Here is a 24,565-nt window from a genome sequence, read left to right as displayed (position 1 = left end):
GACTTCACTGATCAACACGGCGCTAGATCACAAACATGACAGAGGGTCCTTCAAGTCATTCGCCATTTTTGACTCAAAGTGTCCTTGTGTTGTTTTTTTCAGTTCTACTAATTATTAGCAAAATTTAAGAAACAGTTTCACCGCTCAATAAATAAATACAATTCACAACTGCGGTGCCAAGTATAGCCATAAGAAAAAAAAATACGTTGCCATGACCAATACATCCATCATAAATATTAAGACACCATTTGGCAGTCCAACAAAAAGCTATGGGGCTATGAGGGCAGGAGGTTTTGGCAGATTCACAGCAGAGGAAAGACAGAGAGGAGAGTAAAGCACAATGAGTCAAACAGCGATCAGTTCATTGGGGATTTGAGTTCCTGTGTCCTCCTCACCACCTCACCACCTGGCTGCTGTAGTCCTCTGTAGTGGCTACCTCCTCAAGCCCCTTCATCTGCTCCTCTTCCTCCTCCTCCCCTCCCCCTCCTCCTCCTCCTCCTAGTCTCCACAGCTCAGCAAGATAGGTCCTGTGCATCCGCTGCCTCTGCTGCCTCTCCTGCCACCTCCTCAGACGCTCCTCCTGGTGCTGCCTCTGGCGGTTGTACTGGTAGCGCCGCAGGAACAGCTCCTTGGCGTACTCGTACAGCTCCACGTCGAGGGCATTCAGCCCCTCGATGCGCCACCGCACCTTCTCGCTGATTCCCACGCTGGCGGCGCGCGTGCTGTTGATCTGCGTGAAGGCCCGGATGAAGCGCAAGCCGAACGTCCGCTCGAACAGGTACTGCGTCTTGCGCTGGAACTCCGTCAGGCCGTAGAAAGCCATGTTGCGCAGGTTGGCTTTGGCGCTGGCGAGCAGAACGCGCCCTCGATCCAGCTCGCTCACCGACGACATGTTGTAGCAGCCGACCAGGCTGAGGTCGGCCAACATGCGGACCTGCCGGTTGTTGGCGAGGTTGGAAGGGCAGCTCATGAAGTCGGCCAGGGGCACACCTGTCCAGTCTTCGCCGCTGTAGCAGGCGGGGAGCTCATCCTGAGTGGGCGGGCGGCCGTCGCACATGTGCAGGGCGGTTTTCCACGTGGCGCCCCGCTGCACATGCTTCCACTCGCTGAGGTAGCGCGACACTGGGTCGCGTAGCATCGTGATGTAGTAGAAATTCCTGCAGAGACGAGAGATACATAAGACGGGGTGTCCAGCACGCATACGCTAAACATGAACCTAGAGCCACGAGGTTAAAAAGTACATTTTATGCTAAGCTAGCTTACGCCTAGGCTACATTAGCATAAGACATACTTTTTAACCTTTGCGTGTATACTTTGGATTTAATTTCAGTCAAATAACCCTGTTTCAAAACAGAATAGACTGAATTAGAACAGTATGAGTTGGTGTGCAGTGATACAGAGGTGGAAGAAACTTGTCTTGCAAAACACCATGAGCCACATTTGCAACACAGCGGAGCAGGATGAAACTAAGCAGCACATTTCTCATATCCTGCTGTTAAAAGTTAAAAAAGAAATATGAGCAGGAATAACTACCTTAAAACTGGAAAAATATACATGGTGATGTGAGAGCACACTCAGTTAGGGTTTAAATGAAAAACACATCATCGAGTGTGAGGGTGTTAGATAATAATGACATAGAAAGCAACGCAAACCGGGCAGGTATAGCATTTAATATCCCGCAGATGTGCAATTATATTTGTTTTTGTCACACCAATTTGCTCCTGCGTACCTCTGGTAATGACTTTCTTTTGTCTCCTGCACCTTTCGCGTTTCTGAATCGCTCCGATCTGCCACGAATGACGCTTCAAAAATTGCTGTAACATAGCTGCGGGAAAAACCTTTCAACCGACAAACACAGCTTTCAGCTCTTATCTATTGAGTTCAGAGATGACCGGCATAAGCGAGATGACTGAAGGAGTCAGCACTGGGAGGATTTCAGCCATTTTCTAAAGGTTTTTCAAAAAGGGAGGAAAAAAAACGTAGATAAAAGGAAAATTGAAAATGTTCATCTTGCGCGCAAAGATCACTGTGACCTTACAGTGTCAGATAGCAACCGAATAAAAAGCTGAACTTTTTATTGCTTTCATTTCTCAAGGCTAAAGTTTATTTTCTGGGAGTTTTCATTTAACCGCTAAATAAAGAATTCAGATTCAAGGACATTTTCCAGCAATGCTGCTATGGAAACCCAATTAGTGATTAGTTTCCATTTTCTCCCTTCACACAGACTTACAACTTGTTGATGCTTCTTTCTTGGTCTACCTGTTGGTGTTCTTTTGAGTATGTCCCTGTGAACTGAATGTGGACGGGCTCCCAAAATCACATCCCGTACAGTGAAATACAAAAAAAATTGATGAACCTTGAAGCCCTCCACAGTTATATTAAGGCCTCTTTTAACACAAGATGGGGGGAGAAATGTTAATCGTTATGAACCTTTCTGACATTTGAAGTTACGAAGGGACCGACAAAAAAATGCTTGGTGCAGGGAGGGGGCGTAGACCATCCTGATCCTGAGCGAGCTCCATTATATTTCACTCGCAGATCAGTCTGGTGACCAACGACTGAACCAATCAGCGTTGAATTTGAGGCGGGTCGAAGTGTGACGCAACCAGAAGCGACTGTTCAGTGTAAACAACAGGGCGGCTTCCCTGCTGCTTCTGCTGATGAGATGAGCGCAGTTAAGGAGTAAGCCGCTCACTAACTCTTTTTTCTCTGTGATCCTTCTGTTGAATATGGACCGGGCTCTTGCAATTCTGCCTTTTATCCGTAAATTCACGTTACACAAACGGCAAATATCCTTTACTGACATGTTGTTTCCTTTCTGAGCTTTGCCTCGATGCTGTTAGTACGTCATACGTGCTGCGTTCATCTGATTGGTTGCTTTGGCCCGTGTGTTGGTGATAGACAGATGGTTTGTCCAATCAGCAACAAGGATTTTCGCCCCTCCCCAAAAGATCTCCGACCGAGAGTTCCCAAATGGATCTGCTGAGCAAATGTGAATCAATCCATCTGGTGGAGTCAGGTTAGGCGTACACTACTTTACGTTTCACTTTTTTTTCTTCTTTCATTCCAATAACCTAATACTCCAGTAACTTGGTATAATATAAGACTTTAAAGAATATTACCTGATTTAATAGAATATTCAGTTTGTGCCACCAATATTAAATTAGCATTATGCAAATAGTAATGTCCTAATTGATAGCTAGCATTGTTGTCACAGTGCGGTTAACTTAACCGTGGAATAAGGGAAGGTTAAGTTTGTGTTCAGATCAACACATACTGAAAACTTAGAACTGATCATATTAATAACTAACCTAGCTATGTGTTTCATCTCTCTACACTGATCAGTGGAACAATTGTCACTCTGTGTTGCTGAACTTGCATAATATTATATTTATACTGCTTCTTGTTATAAAGGAGCATATGGCAAAACACCTTTATGGGCACATAGGGAAAGCCATCTTTTTTGTAACTATTTCTATCTTTAAATTAATACAATTAATCTAACAAGTGGAGGCTGAATTACAATATTCATTGGGGAAATAAAAGAAAAAAAACCCCTCCCCGTTTTCTGACACCTGCTTCCTCCCCTTATCACTTTCATACGGTCCCTAATATCTTGTCATTTCAGAGTGTGTAATCCCCTCCCTGTCCAGCAGTTGACCCCAGTGTGTTGCCACCTTTCGACATCAGCAGACCTCCACACACACCTGTACACCTGCTCTTCATTCCAATCAGCTGCCCAGTCTACCTGCCCTTCCCTTTACTGCCAGCTGAAGCAGATTGAAGCATTTTTGTCCTCCTGATCCTGCCTGCTCTGATAATGACCCCTTCCTCTGACTTTTTGCCCACTACAGAGCGCTTTTCTGCCCACCAGCCTGTTGCCAACTCTTCAGTAAGTTTTGCTTTTACGTTCTTTACCTAGCTGTTGCTGTGGGCATTTGGGTCCTGTTCAAGGAGCATTTGCAACATTTCCTCTTTGACTGTTCATAGCTCAAGGGGGGGAAAAAAACCCAAACTTCTCCTGATTACATTTTTTTTATACAAAGGATAGATTAAAAAGCTGTTATGAAAAGCTTCATCAAACACTTTCACTGCAGTCATTTCTTAAAAGAGACTGATACGGTAGATTTGTCTTATTCAGCTGGCAGAATATTTCCCTTTCTTATATAAAAACAATCATTTTTGGACTAAATGCTTCAATATTACATACTTGTGGGTGATATATGCTTAAGAAAGGTATGTTATTTTGTGACACGAACCTTATACATTCTGTCAAAATGCATTGATTGCCATTGTTTAGGTCCTTTCGTTCTAAATCTGCTCTATCAGACGTAAAGACAGGGGCTTTTACAGTAAGAGTTTGATTCTCATACACATACATGTATGTGACAATAATACACTTAACTTAAGGGCATCTGTACAGCTGTGATTGTTTCGATTTCACTGCTTAACTGAGAAATTAGATTAATTTTGAGAGAAGTTGTTTTACTGAGCGAAGAGTGCACAGCCCAACAGCCTTAAAAGGTCCGCAATTGAGCAATTATTGCCAGACTGGAGATATCTATCAGCTGTGATCTATACTTAAGTGAGTGTCATGATGATATCATGGCAGAACACACCCGCAGACAGCCATACCACCCAGAGATAATGGCCATCCACAGTGAAAACTAAGTGAATTACCCTGCCATCTTCGCCGGGTTGAACGGACAGCACCAGATGGATGGGCATACACACGCGCCTCACAAAGCGGCCTTTGTTGTACTTCCTGGAAAACAGCTCAGTCTTTTCCTCCTCCCGTGCCTATCATCTATCTGTACAGCTAACCGCAAGACAGCCAGATCAATAAATGTCCATGCCAACCCCGCCTTTCTGCGTCTGTGCTTTCATCGTGACCTATTGACAACGAGCAGCAAATGTCAAAGCTCTCCTCTTACTCGTGTCACAGAGGCAGGGTCAGATTATGAAGGTCAAGAGTAATTACTCGTTGGGTGAGTGGCTGAGGATTTGTCACGCAGGAAACAGGAATCGTCCCTTTTTGATCGAGCATTTTATAACATTTATTCAGGTAGAACCTAATCATGGCGTCAGCGTGATATAATCACACCATATCTAGGCCTCAAGTAAGCTATTGCTTTTATAAAACGGCCATTGTGTATGGCAATATAAAAGTTCTAGATTTTTATTAAGGGTAATGTGTCCTGGGCTGACTGCCTGCACATAATGAGGTAGTTGCTATGGAACTTAGTTCAATGGCAGCTAGCATTCATCAGTCGCACAATAACACAAGCAAACTAACAGTTCAAGGCAGCGGTAAAATAGCAACTCCTGTGTTCTGCAAGGTAAAACTACTTCATTTGTCAAAAGAGTCTAGTGGCTTTGAAAAGAGGATTTATAACAGTTTCAAGGTGACATTTATTTCTTTTATACTTACAGAATTGGGCATCAAAGCCATTGTATGTGATTCTTATATCATGGCTATGAACCAATCAGATTTGATTTTTCACCACCCGTTTGATAAATAGAAACATTTCCCTTAAAAATGTAATGTCTTCCCAACCCGTGATAACTTCTTTTCTCCATTTTGGAGCGTACACATGCTGGAAACAACACTGACAAAATATCACCTAGTTAAAGTTAATATAGCTAACGTGTTAGCAAAAAAAAACAAAAAAAAAAACGTACACATCCAGCCCAGCAGACACAACTTTTATCTAAAGTCATGTCTGGCCACCTCCTTAATGTAATTCCAAAATTCATTCTCCCTTTAGCTCTGTTTAGCTCTTTAGCTGCTAAATGCTACACTAAATATTAGCTAAAAAAACACTTAACGTAACTACAGTTAGTCTTGAAACAACGCGGATGAGACGGGTAGGAACGAACATAAATATTAGCTAAAAAATACTTAGAACGTAACTACAGTTGGTCTTGAAACAACGCGGATGAGACTGGTAAGAACGAACATAAATATTAGCTAAAAAATACTTAGAACGTAACTACAGTTGGTCTTGAAACAACGCGGATGAGACTGGTAAGAATGAACATAAATATTAGCTAAAAAACACTTAACGTAAATACAGTTTGTCTTGAAACAACGCAGATGAGACGGGTAAGAACGAACATAAATATTAGCTAAAAAATACTTAGAACATAACTACAGTTGGTCTTGAAACAACGCGGATAAGACTGGTAAGAACGAACATAAATATTAGCTAAAAAATACTTAGAACGTAACTACAGTTAGTCTTGAAACAACGCGGATGAGACTGGTAGGAACGAACATAAATGTTAGCTAAAAAATACTTGGAACGTTACTACAGTTGGTCTTGAAACAACGCGGATGAGACTGGTAAGAGCGAACATAAATATTAGCTAAAAAATACTTGGAACGTTACTACAGTTGGTCTTGAAACAACGTGGGTGAGACTGGTAAGAACGAACATAAATATTAGCTAAAAAATACCTGGAACGTAACTACAGTTGATCTTGAAACAACGCGGGTGAGACTGGTAAGAACGAACATAAATATTAGCTAAAAAAATACCTGGAACGTAACTACAGTTGATCTTGAAACAACGCGGGTGAGACTGGTAAGAACGAACATAAATATTAGCTAAAAAATACCTGGAACGTAACTACAGTTGGTCTTGAAACAACGCGGGTGAGACTGGTAAGAATGAAGCAAAACAATTAGCCAAAATACGCTAAACCTCTTGCTAATTGAGGTGTACGCAGTGTCGGGTGATAATTCTCTGTAGCTTCGTACTCAAGTGACCCCCTTCATATGACGCGTAGTAGTTTGATCTAGTATTTATATTAAAATATTGATTATAGCAGCTTGTTCTGGTGCTTCTATATTGCAATTCCACATCGAAGGAAGAAAGGCCTTCAACGTAACACTGAAGGCGTAACGTTTTTTTTTGGTTGATGAGCACAAACAGCCTTCCTTAACCATCCCTCTCTCTCAAACATCTGTCATCCACCCGCTTTATTCCATGCCAGTGACTGAGCTCTTTGCTAATACACTAAATGGCTTTTACGTCTTTCAGGCCCGAACGGGACAAAGTGGGAACACTTTCGATGTTTTCGGATACTTGATCGATCAAGTCAACAATCTGATGTTCTCAGATTTGAGTGAATGTATCAGACATTCTGTCAAATGATGGCACAATCACTGCCGACACGCAGTGCCCGAGTAATCACGCGTGGTTGTTCCTCAAGGTAAAGTTAAATCAGCTTGTCGCATTTTGCTACCGATCAATCCGATGCCTCGTCCATGCCCTTCTCGCTGCCTGTCACCTTTCTCCATTCAGCAAACCTGCAAACACTATTGATCGTCCTCTCTCCGTCTCTCTCCTCGATTGTCTCTCTCTCACTCTCTAAATCACCATCAAAAAGCTACAGAGGAAACTCACAGCAAACGGTCGATATCTGCCTTGTTAATTCACTCACTACCATCAAGGACACCGACAGGCTCATGATAAAAGCCTTGATGGAAACTATTTATGGTGCCGCTGATGAAAGCAGCCCGTACGGAATCTGAACGGACAACAATCGTATCATTTCATTTTTCCAAAATTGCAAATGCATCATGTCGTTTTTAGGCCGAAGCGTATCTGAAGAATGGTTTCACTGCTCCACTTCACACGGTCCAAATGAGCGCCCTTGACGTAGTATCACTTTGGAAGCCATTCTTTCAGCCGAGTTGGGAGAAGAAGCCCGTTTGAAACCACACACACAGGACTGCACGTCGGTTTCACACTGAAGTCAGGGTGTTAATAACTTTTACAGCTGGAGCAAATCCATTTTTAAGGTGTTTCGTTGCCCACCTGGGATTCCTTTACCATTTCTTGCAAGAAGCAATTATTATCTGAAAGAATCACTTTAATGCTCCTTTGACTGTGATTACAGCATCACACTCATTTCTCACATCAATAAGAAGATAATAAACCCCATTTGCAGCCTAGAACACTGTAAAAAATGTCTTCAATGTGATCTAAATTATACGTAATAAGTATCTAAAATATACTTCTAAAAAAATATAAATGTATGTGATGAGTACATGTGTTTTTAAAGCTGTGCCTCATAATATTCTTATTAACCACTGATCAAATTTGAAAGGGGTTGTGTGCAGAGAATTATAGGGGCTTTAAGCATCTCTCAGCAGATTGCCCCTCACCAACCAACCGTTCTTAAACATTTTCTTTTTTTCGCGCAGTTTTCACGCAAAATTCTGACTTTCTGCAATGTTTTCTTGTTCTACGGTAAGAACAGAATCGACTCACGGATGTTTGTGCACAAATTGTTATTGCACTTTCTTCAATTATACAGTTGTATAATATTATAGGATTTAAATCACATTGGTATTTCTAACATTTTTCACATTATTTCACGAAGCAATGTGGTCTTTTAAATTGATAATAACCCAAAATAGGTCTGTTTAAATCATTTTTTGGGCTTTCTTTTTTAGCCCTTATTGGATGTTCCAGCTGAACAGAGATGGGTGAAAGTTGAGAGAGAGGTCAGCATGCAGCAAAGGCCTGGACTCGAACCCTCGATGGAGCAGTAAGAATTCATCCTTTGAACAATGGGGCGCGCGATTTACCAGGTGAGCTGAATGGCTCCGGCCAACACTTTGGGCTGGGTTTCTCCTTTATAGTACTGTATATACGGTCTACTGTTGCTAATAAACATGACAGATTTTTTGGCGTTCACTTCCTGGAGAAGTACCTCCATTTACTTTTTAGTCCACTGCTTCACGCTCTTTTGACTTTTGGTTCGGGCATTCTTGACTTGATTCTCTCAAAAATTCTCATATTCTCTACATTGCCATTTTATTGGGATTGGTGGGGTGTTTACCTATGCTTATCAGAATCAATTTTCAGGTAAGCCAAAATATGTCTAGTAGTAAATGGGGAGAGGCAAATTATTTTTTGATCGGGTTTCAGTTGTGCCAAGAATTATGCATAGGATGTTTGTCAATTTAAAACAGAATTTTGCAAGTCAAGAAAGTCACACTAGATCATAGGTTTGTCATAATACCACTTGGTTTTGAGTGAAACCGCTCAGTGAACTAGCTCTAATTAGCTTAGCCCGCTCGCTAACTAGCTAACTTAGCTAAGTGCCACAACGCATGTCACATTACCTTGCCTGCTGTCTTTTATCCAACAACTCTTTATAACAAACAGGAAGTGAAAGAACAAGCAAGAGCCGCTGCTCGTGTGAGTAACATCACATCCCGGGACAATCCACACCTACACGCGACTTTGGGGTGAGTGGTCTTTCTAATTACGTATTTTCCCAGCCTTGTACTTTAACAGTTTTTACGACAAACTGTGACTTTCTTAACTTGCAAAATGATCTTTTAAATTGACAAACCTCAGGTGTGTAATGTGTTGTATTTCACTGCCGTACATATTTTCTCAGAAATAAGGTTCGGAAGGAAGTGACTTCTCCCTTCTATAGAAAAAAAACGCAGAGGAGCTCAAGTTCCAAAAAAAAAAAAGCAAATGAGGCTGGCAATAAGATGAATGAAAGATGGACGTCACAGGGTACAGATTAAGCAACAGCAGGTCTGCCTGTTAAAGGGGATTTTTATCAAGATGACTGAGTGAAGCAGCAGCTGCACGAAGACCACGGGAGTCTCATCATTTAAGTCTTTAGAACTAGAGGTCAATCAGGATCCATTTTCACTCATCTGATTCTCTCTCTCGTACTAATTTAATCTTTGTGTGTCAATTACAAGCAAAATGATCCCTATCCCCCATCTGCGCACTGCGGGATAACCATCCAACAAGCACATACAACATTCTGCTTCAGCCCTAAATGATCCGTCAACAGCACCTTCCTCTCCGCAACATAACCCAGTTTATAGGGAATATTGTCAGGTAACATTACTAAATAAATCAAACCAAAGCACAGCAGTGTGAGAGAAATGATGACTAAGGAGACTAGCGCTGCACTGTGATCTTCATCGGTTGCAGATATGAGATGCTATTTTGGGCGATAAAGGAAAAGCCCCAGGGATGCTGATGTGAAGACGAGGGAACCGAGAACGCTTGCGGAAAGACGAGGTGTCCGGGCAGGCGAGGGTGTGAAGATGTGGTTTTGTTGAAAACTAGGTGATGGACTGCAGGAGTCAAAATAACAAATTAAACCAGGGTGTTGAATACAAAACCATATTTGCGCGGAAACTCTTCTGGGGGACAAAATCATCCGTCTGTATTTATTGAAAATTTGAGCTTTCTACGTTTTAGCAAAGTTTCCAGAGTTCATTTTGTTTTTTTCAAAAACACCCACAGCAAGGGTAGTGCACAGTACATTCGTGCACACAACAACCTGGTGTGTGCAGCTTTAGTAGCTTTAGCGTCTTAGCCTTAACCTTTCCTTGACATCTTAATCTTTGCGGCTTTGTGAGGTGTCAGCCAGCCCTCTAGGTCCATGCAGATATGGAAAGGATAAATGGGAAACTGTACTCCGCAAAGGTCACATCTACCCACACAAACTGCTGAGGAATCTCTGAAAGGCAGTCCAATCTGAGCAGTACGTGAAGGCCGTGTCCGACCCTGTGCTGTATGTTTTCTTGCAGCGTTGAGTCTTTGAAAAAGATTAACAGCTTGTATCCTTCCTATCATTAGGACTTTGATAATTCGATTTAATTTACAGCATTCCAGATCCCACACTTATATAAGGCTCACCTCCAGAAAAAGAAAGGTGAAGGATGCGGTCCCCGTGCCATGAAACGTTTAATCCCATAATAACTTATCCACCATCCACCCTACAGAACGTCTTATCAGCACAAAAGAGAAACCACGAGACACTTTCACAGCACGTAATAATAATCGTAGAGACTTCCTCTCTGTGATGGTTTTTATTTCTCTTTTAACAAACAACCTGTTTAGTAAAAAGAAATCCTCAATCCGGTCGACAGGTTCCTGTATAAATCTGGACTTTCTGGATTAACCCCCCCCCCTTTTCTCCTCCCCCGTATAATAAAACCTGTCTTCGACTGCCCCTAATCCCCCTAAGGAGTGTGGAGATTACCAAGATCCTCTGAATATCTCACATTTCACACATGAATACAACACGCTGCTCTCCGTCATGAAGGGAGCGCTCTGAGGGGTCTGATTTAACAAGAACACTTTGTGTATGAGGAACTTGATCCTATATTTCACTGTACAATCATTGAAAAGAATCCAGTAAAGATGTATGAGGTATTAAGGGTTTTTTGTTTTTTATATAAATCCCCTAATCTGCTCGGAAATCCATGGTAATTTCAAATTGCTTATGACAAAAACGTCCGATACTTAGGATCTGATATCCTTTCGTGAGTCGGGAACGCCGAGGATCCAATCACGTGGGAAGAAGGATGGCATACTGACAGAATACCGTCAAATTAGGTTAACTGTCTACCGTTATTGACTTTATATCTTGCTAGCATGACGTTACGTGCTTGCCAACTGTAATGTCAGTGGCGTGCCGTTGCACCTCGCATGGTACTAGCCTCTGCCATCAGTGTGGATTTTCTGTACAAGTATAGTGCAAAGACTTGCCTGTTATCAGACAGAACTGTCAGTTAACATCTTCACTCAACTCTGCGGAGTGGGCGGATTCTAAGGTCTGAACCCCAGCAAGCTAAAATATTTGTTTACTCTAAAGCAGGGGTGCCAAACTCAGGCCCGTGGGCCAAATCTGGCCCGCAGTGTAATTATATTTGGCCCGCAAGATAATATCAAGGTTCTCTGAGAGCTGGCCTGTGAGTATAAAGCACATGCACGTCTACTTTTCTGTTAACAAACATGAGCACCCATGCTACCAGTCTCTGCAGACAAACTTAATCCACCCCTCCCCAAAAATGACCCAAAGAAAGATGGAAAACAGGAGCTTTCAACTCCGGTGGGAGGCAGATGATCTGTTTATGAAGGTGGAGACCTGTTTGTCTCGTCTACAGAGCCACCGTGGCTGTAACCAAAGAATAAAACAGAAGAAACACCACGACAAGAACAAGGACCTGCACTGGAAAGGTTCACTGTTACACATCTGGACAGAAGGGAAAACATGCACATTTGCAGTCTTTTTTATTTTTTTGTAGATATTGAGTTTGTCCCATTTTTTTAAATTTGGCCCACTGTGAATTTGAGTTTGACACCGCTGCTCTAAAGTCACCTTTGATCGTGCAAGATTTACGGTATGGAAAGGCGGAACTCATGAATGTAATCTGGTAGTGTTTTGGTGTGCTGTTTTAGCAAAATCGTTGCTCTCCACACACTACAGGAACAAAACAGTTAAATGTACCATTGCATGTCGTTACGTGCGGGGTCTCTCCCATTTTCAACACCTTTCAATACTTGAAAAATCTTTGAGTGTGGGCGGGGCTCTAGTCCTTCTGTCCATAATAAATAGGGATGCAAATTGATGAGAGTATATTGATACAAATGTTCTTGTCAATTCTGCTCATGGCTCTGATTCTTTATTGATTCCTGATCAATTTTCTGTGTGGGAGACAAAAAGTAGGCAGGCAGGTTTTCAGTGTTTTATCCTCTGAGTCTGAACACAGTGTAGATGAAATGAGGGAATAGTTGTACTGCAGAAAAAAGACCACAAACCCGACTTGCTAGTACAGTGGAAAGAGTTACACAACACATGTCAATTCATAGGACTGGCAGTTGGCCGGTCTGCGCACGTGGTGTGCCCGGCAGACACACAGCTGACAATCACGCAGGTGGACGCAGTGGAAATGGAAGGGATTGTTAAGCTCGGGGTCATACGTTCTGGTTAGGATTTGTTCCTGGTTCTCAACTTAAACCGGTTCTCAATTCCCATCCCTACTTATAAAGTGCTTTTCTCATAATTATCAGACATTGATTCGTACCTTAACTTTATGAAATGTTCATAAATATGAAGGTAAGCAAGGATATTTTAAAAGTATCTAAGTTTGAATCCAGTAAGATCAGGGTAAAGAATGCATAATTACGAGAGAATGTCTTAATTATGTAAAAAAACAAGTATATAAGTAATCTTCCATAAGCAAACACTACGTCCAATAACCTGCTTGCTAAATTTTGTAATAGTGTTAACTGAGGATACTTACTATGACGTTCATATGAAAGTAGGGTATTCAGCCTGTGTGATGTCTTGGCTAAAAGTGATGTATTTTTTAACACAAAGTGTTGGTTGTATGCTGTCTACTGCAAAGTGTTTTCATAGGAACCCTGTGGTAATTACTAGCAGGGTATTTGGGAATTTTCCCACAAGACCTCACCGACTGTATGTGTGTCAACACAAGCTGTAAATGGAAAAACATCAGAATAAGGTTTGAGAAACCAGTTCATATTCACACTCCTGCAAACGACTGCACGGCCGTTCATCTGCTGTAATGTGTTTATGTTTTACCTTCAGATATGAAATGAACACAGCAGGACACCGCCGAAATGTGCCCGGTGTATAAATAAATAGGGTAATGTAACTTCATCTTCATCTTCATCTGAAGAATGAAACTGAAATTTATAATTGCTTCTAAAAGATAAAAGAAGAGACTGTGTATGTGCTTCGCAGTGTGTGAATTATTGTGACAGGAGTTGCTAGCAGTTCATAACTGTAGGGAGCATAATGATGAAAGCAATGTCAGCTCTAAAGCAAAAAATGAGTCTTAAAAATATCGACTATAGAGTAGCACACTAGAGCTAGCATACAATTAGCTTATCTTAGACTCTAGGAAGTCACTGTGCCCTGCCGAGACAATGTTCCAGCACATAACTCCCTGTAAAACCACTACTTGTGGGTTTTTTTGGTTTGTTCGTGTTGCCTACATATTCAACATAAAAGATATAGCCTATGTTGAGTCATTTTTCAACTTTGGATAGACCCAGGCTAGCTGAATCCCATGTTAAGCATTTTTTTTAAGCTAACTAGCTGCTAGCTTCATATTTAGCATACACATTTGAGAGTGGTAGGCTATGGCTATCAATCTTCTTCTCCTTCTTGCTCTCTCAACAAGAAAGAAAATAGGCCTGAGCTTGTCGCAAAATGTCAAGTTGACAATTCAAAGGTATAATAAAGCTGATAATCCAAAGACAAAATTATTTTTAAAGTGTGAATATAACCTTTGGTGCCGACATTGATACTTGTCTCCATTCACAGGGAAGTCAGAGGTCAGTCAGCATTATGTTTGTTTTATTTGCATATACTGTATTCTCTCCATTCTACTGTGAGACAAGTTGTCACATCTCCCGTGATATTGGCATAAATTAAAATATGCCAAATCATTCAAAAGGTGATATTCTAGATTCAGACAAACGCCACCGACAGGCTGTTGCTGCTAAGTTGTCACAAGTGTGAAAAAACACACTGTAACGCATAAAAAATGAGCACGTCACATCTATACCTCATTAGCCAACATTTGATGCCATTGCCTTGGCCTCCTCCATACAGGTAGTGTCATGTAAAGATGAAGAGACTTTAACGCTTCATCGTTCTACATCACAGCACCATGCTGCGGCATAGGATCGCCCCAAAGACCTGTACATTCACCCTTTACCAAAAATAGAAGTCTGATGTCAGGTACTGTTCGGGCCTACCTTTCCACCCACAAGAAGTGACGAGTCAGAACTTCACTGAGATGCTAACTGTCTCCTGAAGTGTACAGACTCTAACTCACCAATATTAGAACCTCTGCCATTACAGTGAGACAATGTAACTTTTTGACTAGTGATGGGAAAATGCTAAATGCTACTTTTTTAAGCCCTTGTAAGAAGCACAGTCATAAAGTTAGCCCACTGTAACCTTAGTGTCATATTTACCTAAGCTTTGCTAGCAATAGCTAACATTTAGCCGCCATAGTGGTCATACCAGACCAAGCTAAGGTTAATTTTACTGCTTACTTAGAGGAAGAATGTGTTATTTCTGTACTAAAAAGTTGCATATTCTCGCTTTGAGGCATCACAAAATCCTCAAGGAGCAGTTTGGACTGAAAGTCAATCAGTGTTCTTGTCACATTGAGTTTTTACAACCATTAATGGCTGTCAGCAGCTCGAAGTAACTATGTGTGCACGCTTTGAGACTGACATTACTGTCGTAAAGCAACACTGACAGTAAAAGGGCAGTATTACGCCTAAAGCATTTAAGAAATGCTTTCTGCTTCAAACTGAACAAACGCTCCCAATAATATACATCCGTCTCTGAAATCTCTGCATATGGCTCTCTGTAGATGAGGATTTAAACTGACTCACTATGACTGCGAGGGGAGATTAATGTCAGAAACTTGCAACCAGGCTACTAAGTGTCTCAGTGAAACATGCTTTAAAACAGAAAATCGCATTTTGAAAACTGCATTTTGACTTTTAAAAAACCAAAACATTTTCATCGTCACTGTGCGACTACTAAACCTGGTCATCTTCCTGCATATTTTTGCATATTTGAATCCTTTTAGTGTCATTATCTCCACCAGTAATAGGGTGCCATTGCCAAATTAATAGCTTAAACCACCTTAACTGTCTGGAATGAACTGGGCTAATTAGGCTCAGGCTGATCTGCGTGTTGGCCAGCCTGCATTCTTTGCCCTAATCTGAAATAATGAGGTCAGTAATAAGGTTACACTCTCTGACTGCTCAGTGTGAGGCTTTCTGCTGAGGACGAATAGGGCAGCTCTGCAATTCAGGCAGGTTTGACGTCTGGCCTGCACAGCAATTTTGTAGCCCGCTGCGATGTGAATGCTGTGGCCCCCTTGCTGCGAGCAGAGCCCTGCAGGAGCCTCTGACCAGCAGTGTGCCCATCAAAAACGATTTGAACCGGCCGTGTGTTACTCACTGAAGTTTGTATATTAGGAGGGAAACTTCCAGAGAAAAAGAGGGCTGATGGATAAATGCAAGTTAATGCAGCATGTTTAGTCAGACGTGAATAGATAAAGGAAGTAAAAAAGAGCAAACTACAGAAAAATTGTGGGCAAACTCTCAAAATGAGCCACATTGAAGCAATTGATCTGCCTTGACCTGGATGCGTTAAAGCCATGCCACTAATTCCGAAAGAAGCGTCGCTAGCTGAACTTTAACAAACTGGAACTGGTTGCTGTGCCAACTCATCTGGCAACCAAGGAGCTAATTAGTGCTCATTCTCTCATTTTCTTAATATTCATTCTAATGCATGTACTGTATCTACTTATCAACGACCCACAATCAAAGCAGATATATGTATACAAAAAAACATCATTAGTAATATGTAACGTTTGTACCATGTTTTCCTAATCTCTAGTTTGTGTGTTTGCACGGTGGGGTGAGTAGGAGAGAGGTGATTTCAAGGTGACTGTGAAGTGCTCAGAAGCAGGCGGATGCTTCTGTATTCATAAAGGATCAACTGGACACCATACACCATGTGCAAAATGTTCATATTTCAAGAAGTACAGTAATATGCCGCATATTGTACAAATACACGGACCATGACGGAGTGCAGACGTCGGTGTAGCTTGTGAAAACGCTGTCAGGTCCCCTGGACATGAGGTGTACACCAAAGTATTTTTAGACGCACTTTACCTCATTTCGCGACCCCCCTGAGACCCAAATATACTGTATTTCATTAGGGGACGGAGAGTAGGTAGCAGAGGCAGTCAGGTGGGGGGTTCAGTGCACTTAACTACATTTTTACTTGGTAAGATCTGGTTCTGCAGAAAAATGTCTACTGTGTCTAACATGTAATATATGACATTTTTAGATCGCATACAGATGCATCCATGTGTTTCTCGGTTGTAGCTGGTGCAGGTGTAGCTACTGTATACAGTTAGGTTGTTTAGTCCAGTAGTTCCCAAACAAGGGGGCGGGCCCCCTCCAGAGGGTCACAAGATGATTCTGACGGGTCCTGAGATGATTAATGGGGTTCTCATAATGTTCTGAATGATATTAAAAATGAGATTTAGCTTATCTTTGTATTGGATACTTCTGGATGAGTGCACCCAGCTTCAAATCATCAATGAGTCTAAACTGGTTAGAGAAATACTGCATACTTACGCAGTGTTTCGACACTTCTTTAACCAGTTTGCCTTTTTAGAGCCTCCATTTTAAAGATTGTCACAAAGTAAGATTCCATTCATCTGAGTGGAAATGAGAAGTGATTAAAAAATAAATCTTAATACCTCACAAGAAGATCGGACTAAAGCCTCCGCTCCACTGAAGAGCCAAGAAAAATGGCGGCGGACAAAAACATTTGTTCGGTTTGACTTGTGCTTTTTTATTTACAACATCTTAGTAAGGCACACGTTCTTCTGCAGTGGTTGAATGACAGTGTGGCATCCAACTGGAGAATTAGGGCCACCAACAGTTCATCTTGACACGCAAAATGCCCTAATATTCACATAAACCTAGTGGATGGAAAATGTATTTGTTTGCATTTTATGTGTAGTAAAGAAAAAGTACTTAAGTTCAGTGTTTAAGGAAATGTACTCTTTGGGAGGGATTGGTAGGAATGCCATATGTAAGTTCAATAAACCAGTGTAGGGTCAGAGGGCTGAGATAAGACTCTCTCTGTAAACTACATCACACTCTACAGGATGTAGCCTTAAGACAGGTGTGGGCGCCATCCATTCCCACGATGTTTGATCCCTGACTGTCTGCGTTCCCATTGCTATACATGACTTGTATAAGACGACTCATTCTTGGAGTTGGATTTGGGTTTTGAGCGGTAACGTGTCAAAGCACAAATAGACCTAGACTTCAGTCCGTCATGGCGGGGCTACATCGCCCGAAGTGACAGGACAAGGAGCTTTCAGGTTTGATTAAACGGAAACATGAAACCCGGTGACAACACATCATCGAGTGCAGAATCAACCGTCGTCTCTTTGTAGCAGGTTTAATCTAAAGCAACAGGAGGGTTTGACTTAATACGATCGCCTATTTCCAGGGCGATCCGATGGTTTTGATATTCTTAGATATATTTTTGTTCCCTGTGTGGACAGAAAATCAACCAAGCGTTATACCCAAGAAATGTGAACTTTCTGTGGCAGATTTGGGGCTGTTGAAAGAGCTGTGACTCATAACCGACTGTCCAACAAATCCATAGACATAGATTGAGTGATGACTCACGGGCAGTTTGGCTCAATTTGATTCCTTCCTATGTATCAAAAATGTGCACATTTTTAAATAATGCCATTAAACACAGCGGATACAAATGTGTCCTTGAGCACGACGCTGCAGAGTTCTCTTAAAGACCACATGGTGCGGTGTTTCCAGATACTGCCTGCTGCTGCGACCAACCGCGGAGAAATGTGTAAGTCAACAACCACAAGAGTTAATTCGCCACTCATGAGCTCTGATTGGAACAGCACCCTCTAATAAACACTTCCCCTAATCAAAAAATCGACACTTGTTAGCGGGGAAATTGCTTCACGGCCCCATCTTTGAAAAATGAAACCAACTCGTGTCCGCCTTGCAGTCAGCCCTGTACGGCTAAGTGTCACTTTTGAACGCTGCTTTTTCACCGACTATTATATTGAGATGACAAGTGTTGACTAGAGTGTTGTTGACTCACTCGTGGTGCTTGTATGGCTCTTACAAACTATTAAAAAGCGTTAAATTAAGTCTGATGGCTGCCACGGAGGACGGTTAATGGATCGGAAGGTGTCCTGAAGGCGCTCCCTGGCCCCCTTTATCGCTCTCTGTGACATATGGAGATTTGCTCTCTGGACCAACTGCAAGGCAAATTGGCTTCAACACGCAGGCGGCACACCTCAGAGGGCCGTGCCCTTCTTAAGTGATTTACTCCCTTAAGCTTAGCTGTATTGGTTCTGTAATTACAGGAAACTGAAACAGCCCTTCAGGGGGAGGGGGGGCGCGGCCTGTCTGCTATCTGCTTATGATTATGCCCGAGGAGTCGTCTGCTGGTGTTGACATACCATGTGGCGCGCATGTTAACACGGCGGTTTTGACAGCTCCATATGCGGCGTTACATGCCAATAAGAACACACATGTCTGGCACGAGCAGCCCCGCAGGAAATCGACAGCCAGGGAGAAATTTGTGCCAAAATCTACATCGTTAAATCATCCAGTTACCTTTAGACTTAGCAGGGCTCAACACTAGCTTTCAAAGCGGTTTAACAGGTTGGCAACCAGGCATCAGCTTTTGGTTACCTGGGTCTGGTTCTGACCAATTTAACCAAAGCAACAATTATTAAAAATGTATTTTTTTTGCGATGCACATATTGCAGTTTGTTGTCCCTATTCATGCTAAAAAGTGGTTGCCACTGATGGAAACCAAAGGCCAGGAGTTGGTTGCCAATTTCTCAAGATGGTCGCCAATGGCAACCTGTTAACTGTTCTTGTTGAGCCCTAGGTAAAACCTCATAAACTCACTCCAATCGACTGACAAAATTTCTCTTGTTGTTTATTCGATATATTACTTCAAATCTGTTACGCATTCATTTTCTGTGAATTGACTCATCATTTCAGTTACACTCAGGATTCTGTGCTGGTGCGCTCTTATAACTTATTTAACCCTGTACTGCACACCGTTGTCCTCTCCTCGGGCTCCAGAATACCTTTAAGTACCTCACCCCTCCCACCCAATTTTGTTTTATTCCTTTACATAAAAAGTTGTTATATGTCCTTAAACAATCCGATGACATGCACAAGTGAGTATGTATCAAGTACGTGTGTAGGGGGGCATGTTTTAATAGAGATACCTTGAAAATAAAAACATGTGCATGTGCATGAGCCTCTAAAGAAACTAATTGATGGAATTTTAAGAAGAAAAAACATAAATGGATATTTTCTCTTGTGCAGTAAGGCTATGACAGTACTATAGCACATTATTATGCTCAGTGAAGGACTTGTAATGTAAAAAGGTCTTGGTTAATGATGTTTTTATGAACATGAACACCTGAAATCCACATGAAACGGAGGCAGGGACATTCTGTGAGTCTAATGGGACATTATCAGAGCCCCCAGCTTTCCAACGATAGGAGGATTTTTTTTACCATAATGTGTGCAGCAGAGGGTTAAGGTTCAAGACTTATGTCACTGATAAGGGCTCAGTAGTTTTTTACTTGCTCTTTAGTCTGCCTCATTTTTAACTCTGTTCCGAAGGGCCACTGAGTAAATGAATGACTTCAATGTGCGAGTAAACCAGTGAGTTATGGAGCAGTAAACACGACTTAAGTCTCAATTAATAAATGTATAAATGAATTAATTAATACAAAAATTTATAAATGCTGACATAAATGAATGAATAAATAAATGTATAAATAAATGAATTAATTAATACAAAAATAAATAAATGCTGAAATAAATAAAATAAATAAATGCATGAATATATGTATAAAATAGAGAAATACAAAATAAATGAATAATAATAAATGAATTAATAAACAAATAAATGCTTGAATAAATGTTTAAAAATAGATGAATGCAAAATAAATAAATGGATGCATAAATAAATGTATAAATAAATACAGGAATAAATAAATGAATAACTAAATGCAAAAAAATATGTATAAAAATAGATCCATTCAAATAAATCAATCAATAAATAAATGCATTACTAAATATATGAATAAATAAATAAAATAATAAATAAATAAATGCTTTTCATTTATTTCTACATTTTTTTTTCACCTACATTTATTTATTTCTGTATTTCTGTGCCCACATGTTAATGAGGTATGCATGCATTTACTTACTTATTCATTTATTTCTGCATTTATGTATTTATTTATTTATAGATTTATTGAGACTTAAGTCACGTTTACTCCTCCACATTGAAATGAACGAGCACATGTATTCGATTGTACGTCGGTGCCTGCACCTGTCCTGCAGCTCCCCCCTCACCCCCCTCACCCCCCTCACCTTTTGCTCTTCGGGGCGCTCTTTTTGTCCCTCTTGTTCATCACCACCGGCACGCAGCTCGTGAGCTCGGTCCAGTCCGCGTGTAGCCCGCAACTCCAGCCCGTGGAGAACCGGGAGAAGAGCCACGACTCGGCTCTCCCCGGCCGGTGACAGGTGCATTTCCTCTGGCCGGGCATGCAGTCGCAGGGCTGCTCCAGCTGGATGTTTTTGACCAGGTGCCGCCCAAACGTCGTCCCGCCGGTCTTCTGAATGTGGAGGAACACCATCACGTCGTCTCCCCGGATGTTGAAGTCGACGTGCCGGTCCAAGTCCCGCTCCGTGAAGTTAAATTTGGATGTGACTTTGGAGGGGAGGTCCTCGTCCGCCTCCGGTTCCGTGTAAACTAACTCAAACCCGGAGGAATACCGCTGGAAAAGCCCTTTCTCGTCACTTCGGAAGTAGCAGGTGTTGCTGTCCGCCGGGCACACGTACTGGTACCCGATCATTAAGAAGAGCACCGCCGCGATGGGGATGAAAACGAGTCTGTTGAACTTCTCCTCCATGGTGAAACAAACACTAAATCACTCCGCCGGCACTAACGGTAACGTGATGTCCGAGTGGCGCTCCTCTGCCCCCCTGTCTCATCCTGCCGCTACACTTTTAAGTCGGTACAAACCGGGAGTTTGAGCCCCGCCGTCAGCCACGAACATCCCCCCGTTGCAGCTTTGACCGGCCTCGTCCTGCGCGGGGACAGGTCCGCTCACTCAAACTTGAAGCTCCGACACACTAAACACTCGTGTCCCGCCTAAAACCGACGCACATCTTCTCCTTTTAGTAACGGGTCAAAGCGGCCGCACGAGCCACGCGCAATGACACCTTTTTTTAAGACGTCCGCGCGACAACGGCACATCCCCGCGTGAGGAGCGCTCGGGCTCGGCTGTACCGGAGGAGTCAAGTGCTGATCGGAATCTGAGCCGGGGACCACCGGAGACAGGCTAGAGAGAATACACACGGGGACTTCCGGTCAGTCCTTTCAAAATAAGATCTGCACCGACACGTTGCAACATGTACAGTAACTGCTTTAAATAGGATACAAATGATGATGGACATATTTAATTGAAGTGGCTTTATTTGATTGTCAGAAAAAAACAACTCTGGAATTCTTGTGTGTTGATTTGTTTCAGAAAAAACAGTAACAATCAGAACTATGCCTTTATTGCACCTTGTGAGAATAATCAATTTTGCGTCTCCTGCCTTTTCACAGAAAGGTTCTGTTTTTGTTTTGTTTTTTTTGTGCTTGTGTGTTGCTGCTCAATAAAGGACGAATTCCCCTTGGGGCATTAAAGGTTTAGCTTTCATTTTAAAAACAAAATTTTATTGAAACGTGTAACTCTGCTCCTGTGGTAGCCGTTTGTCAAACAAATAAAAGTTTCAAATCAAACTTCAAATGATACCAATCAAAGGGCCACTGATGCACCACGGGTTGCGGTGTGTTCGAGTTCATGGGGAAAAACACAAGGTCCAAACAAATCTCCGATTCCAACAAAAAAAAATGTTTTATTTAACCAAAAAGCGAGCAAATAAAGAACAAAGAAAATCCTGTGCTTCAAAACCTTTTGCTCACCCTACCTGCATAACTTCAGGTGCCCCCCTAACATGCCCAAATGAAACAAAATACAAGTAATAAACAAGAACCACCTAGAAATAATCAAATAATAAACTAGAATACTAATAGAAATCGAATCATAATGGAATCAAATAAATGAATTCAGAATATAAGTCATATTCACATTACTATAGATATTATTATAGTTACTGGAAAGTGTGTCTGTCTCTGTCTTTGTGTCTGTCTTTGTCTCTCTCTGTCCATCTGTCCGTCTTTTCTCTCTTTCTCTCTCCTTTCCTTCCTCCCCAACCGGTGCAGACAGATGTCCGTCCTCCACAGAGCTGGGTCTGTCTGACGTTCCTGTCTGTTATAGTGAAGGTTTTCATTGCCACTGTACTCTACGGGGGAATTGTTGGGTCTATGTTTATCATAAATAAGTCATAGAGTGTGGTCTTTACCTGCTCTGTAAAGTGTCCTGAGATAACTTTTGTTATGATTTGGCACTATAAATAAAATTGAATTGAATTGAATTAGAATAATCCAAATGAACTACTGATTAAACAGAATACTAAACTAAACAGCACTAACAATAAATACATGAAGAGCTCCAACACCTACCAACGACAGAATAATTCTAGTTTTTTTATTCATTTTTTTCATTCGGGCTGTCACCTCTCAGTCTTGCATGAAAAGAGTCAGATGCAAGATCAAATTTGAGAATGCAGCAGGACATACCTACTGTTCATTATTGTTTGTAATAGCCAATTAGGCCAAAAGCTATGAAAAAAGATTAAATAATGACACAAGCAACTCTTAAATGTTCTTAAATGTTATGACATTCTTCAGTTATATTTGGTTTACATCACCCCCCCAAGCCGCGCCTTTTATTTTGAAAACCAAAAACTAAAGAATCCGGTTTTGCTCCGGCTGGCTTGACTCAACATCTGCGCCAGTCATCTGTCCCGGCTGCCGACCCGGTGACGCAACCGCATCTCTGCTCACACATTCACTGGCAGTTTGAGTGGCCTGGACCAAGTGCTGCCAGAAAACCACTCATTTCAATCATATGGGAAACACACTGGGACTTAAAGCTCAACTGATGTGAAGAACTGTGTGTGTTACTGCACTGTGGAATTCCAATACTCTTATCATGGCTCTATTAGAATAATGAATGGTGCCAGGTCTGGAGGCACACCAGAAGATATATGTCTCAATGTTAAGATTATTATAAGCAGGTCTCCACAGTGCAAATATATGACTTGTGTGTTACATCCTCAGGCGTGTCATTTCAGCACCATGGACAGATTCCAACATGTCAAGTCAATAATTATGTGTGTGTGTTTGTGTGTGTGTGTGAGTGTGTGTGTGTGTCTGTATGTGTGTGTGTGCGTGCGTCTGTGTGCGTGTGTCTGCATGTGTGTTTGTGTTTGTGTGTCTGCATGTATGTGTTTGCAAGTGCATGTGTGTGTGTGTGTGTGTGTGTGTGTGTGTATGCGTGTGTCGTGCATGTTTGCTTGTGTGCGTGTGTGCGTTTGCGTGTGTGTGTGTGTGTGTGTGCTTGTGTGTGAGTGTGTGTCTGTATGTGTGTGTGTGTTTGTGTGTCTGTGTGTGTGTGTGCAAGTGCATGTGTGTGTGTGTGTGTGTGTGTGTGTCTGTGTGTGTGTGTGCAAGTGCATGTGTGTGTGTGTGTGTGTGTGTGTGTGTGTGTGTGCGTGTGTCGTGTATGTTTGCTTGTGTGAGTGTGTGCGTGTGTGGGGTCGTCATCCCACATAGGTTTTCCAGTGGACACCAACAGGCTTGAACATGTGATGCAGCACAGCGCCGTATAGACCCTAATGGATTTTCTTTAAGCCCACAGTGATCAGAAGCTTTTGTTATTTTGCCCTAAACTCCCTCCATCAAGGGATTTAAACAGAATGCACTTTGGTGTGTATTCTGTTCAATCCCCTTTCTGCACTTTGCCCTCTTAGACACTGACTTAATCTGTATGGGAGATAGTCTGTGGCTCACCTCTCTTTGTGTCTAAGAGGAGTCACCATCCCTCATCCCGAGGGGAAGGTAGACGGTGGAGAGGGGGCAGGAAAGGAATCTGTTACGGAAAGTGTCAGGACCAGGCATGTCTCATTTTCTAAAGGTCATGCAGAAAGTGAACCGCCGGACG

General features: G+C 42.0%; 1 protein-coding gene across 1 annotated transcript; it reads right to left on the bottom strand.

Moving 5' to 3' along the window:
* Positions 1-391: 391 nt before the first annotated feature.
* On the bottom strand, positions 392-21,732 carry LOC310964558 (heparan-sulfate 6-O-sulfotransferase 3-B-like; the record flags this gene model as incomplete). The annotated part of the gene is made up of 2 exons (XM_083937736.1): positions 20,820-21,732; positions 392-1,157 (listed from the first exon to the last, which is right to left on the bottom strand). Exons 1-2 carry the CDS (start codon positions 21,359-21,361, stop codon positions 392-394), a joined length of 1,308 nt encoding a protein of 435 aa, XP_083793862.1. The 5' UTR covers positions 21,362-21,732.
* Positions 21,733-24,565: the final 2,833 nt, after the last annotated feature.

This window comes from Echiichthys vipera, assembly GCF_963691815.1.
Source record: "Echiichthys vipera genome assembly, chromosome: 23".
Taxonomy (NCBI): domain Eukaryota; kingdom Metazoa; phylum Chordata; class Actinopteri; order Perciformes; family Trachinidae; genus Echiichthys; species Echiichthys vipera.
This window is presented reverse-complemented; position numbering and strand designations above follow the sequence as displayed.